The 15485-nt window shown below is 47.5% G+C and overlaps 1 protein-coding gene across 1 annotated transcript in view; it reads right to left on the bottom strand.

Moving 5' to 3' along the window:
* LOC140408254 (NACHT, LRR and PYD domains-containing protein 3-like) overlaps positions 1–15485 on the bottom strand; it is a 132573-nt gene that overhangs the window by 51700 nt on the left and 65388 nt on the right. Inside the window, exons 3-4 of the mRNA XM_072495210.1 lie at positions 10442–12134; positions 6294–6380 (exon numbers count right to left, since the gene is read on the bottom strand). Of these exons, the coding sequence (XP_072351311.1) occupies positions 6294–6380; positions 10442–12134 (1780 nt within the window). The remainder of the gene's footprint in view (positions 1–6293; positions 6381–10441; positions 12135–15485) is intronic.

Raw genomic sequence — 15485 nt, 5'->3', positions numbered from 1 at the left:
ACTCACACACACACTCACACTCACATACACACTCACACATACACACTCACACACACACACTCACACACATATCACACACCTCCACCCACACACACTCACACACACACAGGCACGCTCTCACACACACACACACGCTCACACTCACACACACACACTCACACACACACACACACACTCACACACATATCACACAACCACACACACACGCCCTCACACACTCACACACACACACACACTCACACACACACACTCACACTCACATACACACTCACAAACACGCACACACACACATCACACACACTCACACACATTCATACACACACACACACACACATCACACTCACACACACTCACACACACATGATACACACACCACACTCACACACACACACTCACTCACACATATCACACCCACACACACACATCACACACCCACACACACATATCACACACACACACACATCACACACCCACACACACACATATCACACACACACACACACATATCACACACCCACACGCACTCACACATACACTCACTCACACATACACTCACATATCATACACCCACACACACACATATCACACACCCACACACACACACTCACACACACTCACACCCGCACACACCCGCACACTCACACACCCACACTCACACACACACACACAATTTCACACACCCACACACACTCATACACACACACACATATCACACCCACACACACATATCTCACACACACACAAACATGTCACACACACATATCACACACACACATAGACATCACACACACACACATATAACACACACACACTCACACACACACACTCACACTCACATACACACTCACACATACACACTCACACACACACACTCACACACATATCACACACCTCCACCCACACACACTCACACACACACAGGCACGCTCTCACACACACACACGCTCACACTCACACATACTCACACACACACTCACACACACACACTCACACACACTCACACACATATCACACAACCACACACACACGCCCTCACACACTCACACACACACACACACTCACACACACACACTCACACTCACATACACACTCACAAACACGCACACACACACATCACACACACTCACACATTCATACACACACACACACATCACACACACTCACACACACATCACACTCACACACACTCACACACACATCATACACACACCACACTCACACACACACACACTCACTCACACACACACTCACACATATCATACACACACACTCACACACACATACCACACACACACACACTCACACACACCTGACACACATATCACACACACATATCACACACACATATCACACACACATCACACACACATCACACACACACACATCACATACACACAACACAAACACACACATCACACACATATCACACACACACATCACACCCACACACACATGTCACACACACATCACACCCACACACACACACCCACACACATATATCTCACACACACACGCACACACACATCACACACACATATCACACACACACATACACATCACACACACACACTCACATATCAAACACACACACACACTTACACACACACACACCACATACCCACACACACACTCACACACACGCATACACTCACAGACACGCTCACACACTCACACACACTCACTCACTCACTCACACTCACACACACACACACTCACTCACACACACACACACACACATATCACACACACACACAAACACACTCACTCACACACACACACACACATATCACACCCACACACACACATCACACACACACACATATCACACACACACACATATCACACACCCACACGCACTCACACATACACTCACTCACACATACACTCACATATCATACACCCACACACACACATATCACACACCCACACACACACGCTCACACACACACACACACCCGCACACACCCGCACACTCACACACCCACACTCACACACACACACACACATTTCACACACCCACGCACACTCACACACTCATACACACACACACTCACACACACATATCACACACACACACTCACACTCACACTCTCTCACACACTCTCACACACACATATCACACCCACACACTCACACACACTCACACACATATCACACACACACGTCACACACATCACACACACATCACACTCACACACACTCACACTCACACTCTCTCACACACTCTCTCACACACACATATCACACCCACACACACACACACACACTCACACACACTCACACACACTCACACACATATCACACACACACGTCACACACACACACTCACACTCATCACACACACACACTCACACACATCACACACACACTCACACTCACACTCACACACACACTCACACACATATCACACTCACACACACACACACTCACACACACACACTCACACACTGACACACATATCACACACATATCACCCACACTCAGACACATATCACACACACTCTCTCACACATACATATCACACACCCGCACACACATATCACACACACACATATCACACACACACACACTCACATATCAAACACACACATCACACACAGACATCACACACACTCACACACTCACTCACACACACTCACACATACACACTCACACACACACACACATATCACACATCCCCACCCAAACACACTCACACACACGCATGCTCTCACACACACACACACACACACACTCACACACACACACGCTCACACACACACTCACACACACATATCACACACCCACACACACACACTCGCACACACACACACGCATATCACACACCCTCACACACACACACTCACAAACACTCACACACACACACTCACACACACACATATCACACACCCACACATTCACACACACACTCACAAACACGCACACTCACACACACGTATCACACACACTCACACACATTCACACACACTCACACACACTCACACAAACACATCACACACACATCACTCATACACACTGACACACACACACACTCACTCACACACACACACACACACACACACACTCACACATAGCATACACACACACTCACATACACACATCACACACCCACACACACACACTCACACACATCTCACACACATCACACACACACTCACACACACATTACACACACACATCACACACACAACACACATCACACACATCTCACACACACACAGATCACACACACACACATATAACACACACACCACACACACAATCGCGCACACACGTCACACACATATCACACCCACACACACACACCCATACACACATATCACACACACACACATAACACACACACACTCACACATATCAAGCACACTCACACACACACACATATCACACACTCACACTCACACATACCACATACCCACACACACACTCACACACACGCATACACTCACAGACACGCTCACACACACACACACACAGACACACTCACACACACACACACTCACTCACACACACACATATCACCCACCCACACGCACACACACTCACAAACACACTCACTCACACACACACACACACACACATATCACACACCCACACACACAAACATCACACACCCACACACACACATCACACACCCACACACACATATCACACACCCACACACACACACATATCAGACACACACACACATATCACACACCCACACGTGCACACACTCACACATATACACTCACTCACACATACACACACATATCATACACCCACACACACACACTCACACACTCACACTCACACACACACATATCACACACCCGCACACACCCGCACACTCACACACCCACACCCACCCACACTCACACACACACACACATTTCACACAACCACACACACTCACACACACTCATACACACACACACACAGACACACATACATATCACACACACACACTCACACACACTCACACACATCACACACACATCACACACATACTCTCTCTCACACACATATCACACACCCACACACACACCCACACACACTCACACACATATCACACACACACGTCACACTCACACACACACGCACTTACACTCACCACACACACTCATCACACACTCACACACACACACTCACACACACACTCACACACACACTCACACACATATCACACTCTCATACACACACACGCTCACACACACACACACTCACACACTGACACACATATCACACACACACACATATCACCCACACACACACTCACACACATATCACACACACACTCTCACACATACATATCACACACCCGCACACACATATCACACACACACATATCACACACACACACACTCACATATCACACACACACACTCACACACATATCACACACAGACATTACACACACACTCACACTCACACACATATCACACACACATATCACACACACTCACACAGACACACATATCACACACCCACACTCACCCACTCACACACACTCACACACACACACTCACACACATATCACACACACACACATCACACACACACATATCACACACACACTCACATATCACACACCCACACTCACACACGCTCACACACATAAACTCTCACACACACTCTCACACACTCACACACACATCACACAACCACACACACTCACACACACTCACAAACACACACAAACACACACACACACTCACACACATATCACACACACACACACCACACACATCAGACACACACAGAACACACACACATCACACACACAGATATCACACACACACACACACACACAATCGCACACACACACACATGGCACACACACATATCACACACACATACACATATGACACACACATACATCACACATCACATATCTCACACACACACACACATGTCACACACACATATCACAAACACACATACACATCACACACACACATAACACACACACACATATGACACACACATACATCACACATATTAGACGCACACACATATCACACACACACATCATACACACACACACATCATACACACATATATCACACATATCACACACACACACCACCCACACACACCCACACCCCCCACACACCCACGCGCACACACACACCCACACATACACCCCCACACACACCCCCACACACCCCCAAACACATATATCACACACACACACACAGACACACACATATCACACACAGACACACACACGCACACTCATATCACACGCACACACACACATAACACACCCCACACACACACCCACACATGGGCACACACACACACCCATACACATGCACACACACGCACGCACGTACGCACGGGGGTGAGGGGGTGGGGAGGGGGGTTCAGTAAGCCGGGGCTTTGTCTCTTTTTTATTTTTGTTGTTCCACGGAATGGATGGTGATGTTGGGGGCGTGTTTGGCTTTAGGGTTTGGTTACAGGTTCTTTGTTTATATGTTTTGTATTTTTGTATAAAGTGTTAAAAATGTAATGAAAACATTCCCCAAAACAGAAGATTGTGCCGCTGATGTTCAGAGGGCAGCAGGATAAATGGGTTTGATCGAAAGTCCATTGGTAACTGGTGGACAGGTGACTGGCACAGGAAATGAACCAATGGTGCTCGGACAGAGCCTTGGACACAAGTCAAGGTGACAGATTCGGGAGTCGGGCATAGCCAAGGTTGTAGGTAGGAGCCTTGCTGGAACCCTGCCGTCCAAGAAGTCAGAGACCGGAGCCTCTGGGATGTTAAATGGAGCAAGGAAGAGATGGGATGGGGAAGAAACAGTAAGCTGTTTCTTGGGAATGGTTTTCTGGGGAGGAGCTGACTGCCTTGGTTTAGACCAATCACCACATTCAAGGCATCAAGTTGTGATGTTGAGTCTTAATGCCACAGTATAAAGAGTCAATCCATAGTGTCCCACAATCCCTTCAGAACAGAACTGGAGACAGTCTGTTGTGCAGACATCTAAGAGTTAACAGTTATCCATAACCAATAGTCAGAACCATTGTCCAACTGTATTGACCAAAGTTCAAAATATTAATAAGAATTCTCAACATTCATTCCCCGAAAACCCAAACGCAGGGGGGCCCGGAAATCCACAGGTGACTGTCACCATTGCCAGTGTTGAGGTCAAAGGCACTGTGAGAGGGGCAATGATCCTGGATCCTTCACCCAGGCGTGAGAAGGGCAGCAACTTCCAAGGCCTGCTCAGGATTCCAGGGCCCTCGATAATGTAAATGTATCAGTGACAATTTCCAGCACATTGATGAAAGGATTTTGGTGGTATTACCCCAACAGTTTCAGTTTGTAGTCTGGAGATCTCAGCAGCTCGCACAGCAATCCAATTGCTTCAAAATCCAATTTATTTTCTCCACACCTAGCAAGTTAAAAAATAGAAGAGGTTTTTGAATCTGCTTAGTTTTACCTTTTATAAAAACCACAACCAATGAAAGCTCTGTATCTGTGAGTGTCATTTCCATAACTCTAACTTTTTGTGAGGTCAATTGGGTTGATTAGACGACCACGTTCTCCAGAGTGAATCATTATGAAATGTTTGTTTTGCTTGTTTGTTCGTGGGATGTGGGTATCGCAGGGTGTGTCACCGTTTAGTACCCATCCCTAATTGCCCTTGTCAGAGGGTCAGTACTGAGGGAGTGCTGCACTGTCAGAGGGTCAGTACTGTGGGAGTGCCGCACTGTCAGAGGGTCAGTACTGAGGGAGTGCTGCACTGTCAGAGGGTCAGTACTGAGGGAGTACTGCACAGTCAGGGGTCAGTACTGAGGGAGTGCCGCACTGAGGGAGTGCCGCACTGTCAGAGGGACAGTACTGAGGGAGTATCGCACTGTCAGAGGGACAGTATTGAGGGAGTACCGCACTGTCAGAGGGTCAGTACTGAGGGAGCGCTGCACTGTCAGAGGGACAGTACTGAGGGAGTACTGCACTGTCAGAGGGTCAGTACTGAGGGAGTGCTGCACTGTCAGAGGGACAGTACTGAGGGAGTACTGCACTGTCAGAGGGTCAGTACTGAGGGAGTACTGCACAGTCAGGGGTCAGTACTGAGGGAGTGCCGCACTGAGGGAGTGCCGCACTGTCAGAGGGACAGTACTGAGGGAGTATCGCACTGTCAGAGGGACAGTACTGAGGGAGTACCGCGCTGTCAAAGGGTCAGTACTGAGGGAGCGCTGCACTGTCAGAGGGACAGTACTGAGGGAGTACTGCACTGTCAGAGGGTCAGTACTGAGGGAGTGCTGCACTGTCAGAGGGACAGTACTGAGGGAGTACTGCACTGTCAGAGGGTCAGTACTGAGGGAGTACCGCACTGTCAGAGGGACAGTACTGAGGGAGTACTGCACTGTCAGAGGGTCAGTACTGAGGGAGCGCTGCACTGTCAGAGGGACGGTACTGAGGGAGTACTGCACTGTCAGAGGGTCAGAACTGAGGGAGTGCTGCAATGTCAGAGGGTCAGTATTGAGGGAGTGCCACACTGTCAGAGGGTCAGTACTGAGGGAGTGCTGCACTGTCAGAGGGTCAGTACTGAGGGAGTGCTGCACTGTCAGAGGGTCAGTACTGAGGGAGTGCCACACTGTCAGAGGGCCAGTACTAAGGGAGTGCTGCACTGTCAGAGGGTCAGTACTGAGGGAGTGCCACACTGTCAGAGGGTCAGTACTGAGGGAGCGCCGCACTGTCAGAGGGTCAGTACTGAGGGAGTGCTGCACTGTCAGAGGGTCAGTACTGAGGGGGTGCTGCATTGTCAGAGGGTCAGTACTGAGGGAGTGCCGCACTGTCAGAGGGTCAGTACTGAGGGGGTGCTGCATTGTCAGAGGGGCAGTACTGAGGGAGTGCGGCACTGTCAGAGGGTCAGTACTGAGGGAGTGCCGCACAGTCAGAGGGTCAGTACTGAGGGAGCGCCGCACTGTCAGAGGGTCAGTACTGAGGGAGTTGCAGAGTGGAAAATAAAATGTGAGGGAGGAAAATGAAGAGTTAAATCAATTTTAGAACATAGAACATAGAACATTACAGCGCAGTACAGGCCCTTCGGCCCTCGATGTTGCGCCGATCTGGGAAACCACTCTAAAGCCCATCTACGCTATTCCCTTATCGTCCATATGTCTATCCAATGACCATTTGAATGCCCTTAGTGTTGGCGAGTCCACTACTGTTGCAGGCAGGGCATTCCACGCCCTTACTACTCTCTGAGTAAAGAACCTACCTCTGACATCTGTCCTATATCTATCTCCCCTCAATTTAAGGCTATGTCCCCTCGTGCTAGACATCACCATCCGAGGAAAAAGGCTCTCACTGTCCACCCTATCCAATCCTCTGATCATCTTGTCTGCCTCAATTAAGTCACCTCTTAACCTTCTTCTCTCTAACGAAAACAGCCTCAAGTCCCTCAGCCTTTCCTCATAAGATCTTCCCACCATACCAGGCAACATTCTGGTAAATCTCCTCTGCACCCTTTCCAATGCTTCCACATCCTTCCTATAATGCGGCGACCAGAATTGCACACAATACTCCAAATGCGGCCGCACCAGAGTTTTGTACAGCTGCAACATGACCTCATGGCTCCGAAACTCAATCCCTCTACCAATAAAAGCTAACACACCGTACGCCTTCTTAACAACCCTCTCAACCTGGGTGGCAACTTTCAGGGATCTATGTACATGGACACCGAGATCTCTCTGCTCATCCACACTGCCAAGAATCTTACCATTAGCCCAGTACTCTGTCTTCCTGTTATTCCGTCCAAAATGAATCACCTCACACTTTTCTACATTAAACTGCATCTGCCACCTCTCAGCCCAGCGCTGCAGCTTATCTATGTCCCTCTGTAACTTGTAACATCCTTCCGCACTGTCCACAACTCCACCGACTTTAGTGTCATCTGCAAATTTACTCACCCATCCTTCTACGCCCTCCTCCAGGTCATTTATAAAAATGACAAACAGCAGTGGCCCCAAAACAGATCCTTGTGGTACACCACTAGTAACTGGACTCCAGTCTGAACATTTCCCATCAACCACCACCCTTTGTCTTCTTCCAGCTAGCCAATTTCTGATCCAAACTGCTAAACCACCCGTAATTTCTGCAGTAGCCTACCGTGGGGAACCTTATCAAACGCTTTACTGAAATCCATATATACCACATCAACTGCTTTACCCTCATTCACCTGTTTGGTCACCTTCTCAAAGAACTCAATAAGGTTTGTGACACACGACCTACCCTTCACAAAACCGTGTTGACTATCTCTAATCACATTATTCTTTTCCAGGTGATTATACATCCTATCTCTTATAAATCTTTCCAAGATTTTGCCCACAACAGAAGTAAGGCTCACTGGTCTATAGTTACCGGGGTTATCTCTACTCCCTTTCTTGAACAAGGGGACAACATTTGCTATCCTCGTCTTCTGGCACTATTCCTGTAGACAAAGATGACTTAAAGATCAAAGCCAAAGGCTCAGCAATCTCCTCCCTAGCTTCCCAGAGAATCCTAGGATAAATCCCATCCGGCCCAGGAGACTTATCTATTTTCACACTTTCCAGAATTGCTAACACCTCCTCCTTATGAACCTCAAGCCCTTCTAGTTTAAATCCAGAGGAATGGAACTGAAAAAGAATAAATGTGAACTATAATTGTGGTAATGGTGAAAGAAGTCAAAAATATCCATTAGTTAAATCACTGACAGGGTTGTCAGTGAGAGAGTGAGTGGGGGCCCTGAGCTGTGATAGGCTAATTCCATAAGACCATAAGACATAGGAGCAGAATTAGGCCACTCGGCCCATCGAGTCTGCTCCGCCATTGTCATGGCTGATGCTTTTCTCATCCCCATTCTCCTGCCTTCTCCCCATAGCCCCTGATCCCCTTATTAATCAAGAATCCAAGTCTCGTGGTTAGCACTGTGGCTTCACAGCTCCAGGGTCCCAGGTTCGATTCCTGGTTTGGGTCACTGTCTGTGTGGAGTCTGCACGTTCTCCCCGTGTCTGTGTGGGTTTCCTCCGGGTGCTCCGGTTTCCTCCCACAAGTCCCGAAAGACGTGTTGTTAGGTGAATTGGACATTCTGAATTCTCCCTCTGTGTACCCGAACAGGCACCGGAGTGTGGCGACTAGGGGATTTTCACAGTAACTTCATTGTAAGCCTACTTGTGACAATAAAGATTATTAAAAGATTATTTTTTTAAACTCCAAATTGGGAAGTGTGTGGAACACATGGACAATACGGGCCCATCACTGCCCTCTGCAGGAAGCTGTGAAATCCAATGGATAAGACTCTACATGAGAAATGAAGGGTTGATAGCCGTGTCCTGTTGTATAAACCCAGCTGGATTCCAAATCCCTGACCATTGACCTAATACCCTGAGAGTAACTAGTGAGGTGTGATAAACATAGCCTTGTCCATGTCAGCCAATCCCAAAGAAAGATATAAAAGGTGCTCACCACAGCCTCTCACATTGGTTTAGATATGGTTGCAGATTCCTCAGCGCTGCACTATTTATGTTTGTTGCTGTGAGATCTAATTCTTCCAGATCTCCAATCTTCATGTCTAGAAAGTATTTCAACACAGTGAAATCTACTGGAGTAAGTACATTGTCCCCAATGTGAACGCGCACATTCTGGGGATGTATCCTTTCTGCCAATGAGTCATTTTGCTGTTCGAATAGACAGTGGAGAAGATTCAAGATGCTGGACCCATTTTCACAGTGCTCTTTGATTCCTGCCATCAGCCAGTGGCAGTAGGACTCAGACTTCGTGGCTTTGTCCATCTCCATGTGCTTGGAGAGCAAGGCTTGATTCCGCTCTGACAACAAACCCGACAGGAATCGCTGGAAAATATCCAGGAAACCCGAGGCTATCGTGTAATCGATCATTGTGTCCACATTCATCAGGTCTGGGAAAGGCTCGGGTTCCAGTATGTAATGCAGAGCTGCAAAGAACTCCTGGATGGTGAAATGTGTGAAGGAAAAGACACTCTGCACACCGTCTGGCTCCTGGACACAGGTTTCATCCAGAAAACTATTCACCAAAGTGTCCAGTTGCACAGAATGAGCCTGCAGGTCGTGTTGGTAGAAGAGTGTGTTGTGTTGCAGCAGTTTGCTGTATGCTAAGCTGCCCAGATTGCGGAGGGTGTGTGTGAGTGGCTCTTCCCCTGTTAGCTGGGGTCGGGAATGATGTCTCAACAGCACACTCAGGTAGCGGCTGTAAATGTCTGACATTGTCTTGGGCTCTTTCTGACACTCCCCTTCGTCCTGTTTGAAAACGCTGCAGACAATATAACAAAAGGCAGGGACAAAGCACAAGGTGAAGAGGACATCATTTCCTTTCACCCGCAGGAACATTTGGCCGCCCACTTCCTCACCTTGGTAATATTTCAGGAAGAAATTTCGGATATCCCTCTCAGAGAAGCCGGTGATGATTACGAATCTGTCAATGGTCTCCACTGGGATGTAGCTGACTGCTGTGGGCCGGCTCGTCAGCAGGATTGAAGCCCCCATGAGCAGTTCCCTTCGCAGGAGACTGTGAATGATATCCACCAGGTCCCCTTCCTCATCAGGGTCAGTGATGTAGCAATCTCCAGCCAGAGAGCTGCACAATCGAAACTCATCAAAGCCATCCAGAATGATCAGCAACTTCTCCGCAGCCTCGAAAACCACATCCAGCCCTTTGGACAAGTGACTGTTTTTCCTCAAAACCAGATTCCTGAAACTGGTGGGTTTATTAATTAAATTAAGGTCCCTGAATGAGAATTGCAGAATGAACTCAAAGTTATTAAAGCATTGATTATTGGCCCAATCGTAAACAATCTTCTGCAGCAGGACAGTCTTCCCTATTCCCGCTACTCCAGAAACCAGGGTTATGTTGGGAGCTCGTTTGTCGTTCATCTTCATAAATAATTGTCCTGGTTTGATTTCCATCTGCGGCCTGCTGCTCTCCTGTAAGTGAATCCGCTCCTGCCCAAAGGACAGCAGCTCATGCCTTTTGAATTCAAGGCTGTGATGCCCTTGGACAAGCAGCAAGTTGGTGAATTGATCTGAAAGATGGATTTTCTCTCCCGGGCGTGTGTTGTAATACATCATTACTTCATTCCTGCGACTAAGGACTTGTTTGTGTTTCTTCATCAAAACTGAATCTTCTGCAGAGGCACAAAACGACATTTGAAACATTAAAGTGGAAGAGGGTAGATCGCTGTGGTAGCTTAACGTGACAAGTCTGAATCAATATAACCACTGGTCACTCCCTCTGTGTCCAGCACAACCAGCCATGTCTTTAGATAAACAGCTCTGGAATCAGCTCTCGCTCTCCCCTCTCCAGCTATTATTTCGGGCAGCACGGTGGCACAGTGGGTTAGCACTGCAGCCTCACGGCGCTGAGGTCCCAGGTTCGATCCCGGCTCTGGGTCACTGTCCGTGTGGAGTTTGCACATTCTCCCCATGTTTGCGTGGGTTTCGCCCCCACAACCCAAAAATGTGCAGGGTAGGTGGATTGGCCACGCTAAATTGCCCCTTAATTTGGAAAAAATGAATTGGGTACTCTAAAATTTATTTCTAGAACAATCCTGATTTACCAGTCACTCTGGCTGGAGGATGATACACGATCTAAACAGCTGATTGGCGAACTATGAAATAATTGTAATAATCTTTATTGTCAGAAGTAGGCTTACATTAACACTGCAAAGAAGTTACTGTGAAAAGCCACTGTGAAACTAGCACAAAACTCAATAATTATTCTAGAGAATTTTCTGGGTCCAATATTTATCCCTAAATTAATATCACTAAAGCTGATGGAGTAGGTACCACATCGCTATTTGTGGGATGTACTGTGCAACATCATTGCCTGTAACACAGCCGGGGCGTCCTGCAGTCATGAAGGGCGCTATAGAAATGCAAGTCTTTCATTTTCTAACAATACATTTTGAGCATTAAATGGGTTTGATTTATATTCTACTTATCATTTCCCCATCTACCCAACAATACAGCTGACTATTGTCCTTGGTCTTGATGAAAGACTTGCATCAATATAGTTCCTTTCACAATCTCAGGGCACTGCAAAGCATTTCAGCTGAAACATGTTCCAACCACAATTCCCTGACCCACACCTTCATCCTGGGAGTGCCATCTCTAACTCAATATTCCTCAGTACCTGGAGTAGCATTCACAGTAAATCCAGAGAAAATCCACACTGGAATCTACCTGAGGGTGTGTTTACACTCTCACTCTGACACAGGTATCAAGTGGTTTTGACCCGCATTGCTGTACGATTACATAAGAAATATAGCTCAGGTAAATCAAGGTCAATGTTTTGCACCAGAGAGTGATGTTTGGACATTGATACCAGTTTAGTATCACAGTGCGGCTAAAACTGCTTCACACTCACACTCCACTGGGTTCGAGAGGCAGCCAGACCAGGAACTAACCACGCCAACCTGAGCCCACAAACCTCTCTATATCTGTAATCAACCACTATTCCAAAAGGGCAGAGTCTTAATCAATGGAGAGTCTACGTACCCCTGGACACAGTCTAATCAATGGAGAGTCTACCTACCCCTGGACAGTCTAATCATTGGACAGTCTACTTACACTGGACACAGTCTAATCAATGGACAGTCTATTCACCCCTGGACACAGTCTAATCACTGGACAGTCTATTCACCCCTGGACACAGTCTAATCAATGGATAGTCTATTCACCCCGGACACAGTCTAATCAATGGACAGTCTATTCACCCCTGGACACAGTCTTATCTATGGACAGTCTACGTACCCCTGGACACAGTCTAATCAATGGAGAGTCTACCTATCCCTGGACAGTCTAATCATTGGACAGTCTACTTACACTGGACACAGTCTAATCAATGGACAGTCTATTCACCCCTGGACACTGTCTAATCACGGGACAGTCTATTCACCCCTGGACACGGTCTAATCATTGGACAGCCTACCTACCTTCGGACACAGTCTAATCAATGGACAGTCACCTTACCCCTGGTCACAGTCTAATCAATGGACAGTCTATTCACCCCTGGTCACAGTCTAATCAATGGACAGTCTATTCATCCCTGGGCACAGGCTAATCATTGGACAGTCTACTTACCCCTGGGAAGAGTTGAAGCAATGGACAGTCTACCTCCCTGGATACAGTCTAGTCAATGGACAGTGTACCTATCCCTGGACAGTCCAATCAATGGACAGTCTACATACCCTGGACACAGTCTAATCACTGTACAGTCTATTCACCCCTGGACACAGTCTAATCACTGGACAGTCTCCTTCCCCTAGACACAGTCTGATCATTGGACAGTCAACTTACCCCTGGACAGTCCAATCAATGGACAGTCGACATACCCTGGACACAGTCTAATCAATGGACAGTCTATTCACCCCTGGACACAGTCTAATCACTGGACAGTCTCCGTCCCCTAGACACAGTCTAATCAATGGACAGTCTACGTAGCCCTGGACACAGTTTAATCAATGGACAGTCTCCGTCCCCTAGACACAGTCTAATCACTGGACAGGCAACTTACCCCAGGACACAGTCTAATCAATGGACAGTCTACGTAGCCCTGGACACAGTTTAATCAATGGACAGTCTACGTGGCCCTGGACACAGTTTAATCAATGGACAGTCTCCGTCCCCTAGACACAGTCTAATCACTGGACAGGCAACTTACCCCAGGACACAGTCTAATCAATGGACAGTCTACGTAGCCCTGGACATAGTCTAATCAATGGACAGCCTACTTACCCCTGGACACAGTCTAATCAATGGACAGCCTACTTGCCCCTGGACACAGTCTAATCAATGGACAGTCTACTTACCCCTGGACACAGTCTAATCAATGGACTGCCTACTTGCCCCTGGACACAGTCTAATCAATGGACAGTCTACTTACCCCAGGACACAGACTAATCAATGGACAGCCTACTTACCCCTGGACACAGTCTAATCAATGGACAGTCTACATACCACTGGACACAGACTAATCAATGGACAATCTACTTACCCCTGGACACAGTCGAATCAATGGACAGTCTATTCACCCCTGGACACAGTCTAATCATTGGACAGTCTACATAACCCTGGACACAGTCTAATCAATGGACAGTCTACTTACACTGGACACAGTCTAATCAATGGGCAGTCTATTCACCCCTGGACACAGTCTAATCACGGGACAGTCTATTCACCCCTGGACACAGTCTAATCAATGGATACTCTATTCACCCCGGACACAGTCTAATCAATGGACAGTCTATTCACCCCTGGACACAGTCTAATCAATGGACAGTCTACTTACCCCTGGACACAGTCTAATCATTGGACAGCCTACCTACCTTCGGACACAGTCTAATCAATGGACAGTCACCTTAGCCCTGGTCACAGTCTAATCAATGGACAGTCTATTCACCCCTGGTCACAGTCTAATCACTGGACAGTCTATTCATCCCTGGGCACAGGCTAATCATTGGACAGTCTACTTACCC

The sequence above is a fragment of the Scyliorhinus torazame genome, chromosome 3, assembly GCF_047496885.1.
Source record: "Scyliorhinus torazame isolate Kashiwa2021f chromosome 3, sScyTor2.1, whole genome shotgun sequence".
NCBI lineage: Eukaryota > Metazoa > Chordata > Chondrichthyes > Carcharhiniformes > Scyliorhinidae > Scyliorhinus > Scyliorhinus torazame.
Note: the sequence above shows the minus strand (reverse complement) of the source record. Positions and strands in the feature narration are given on the sequence as shown.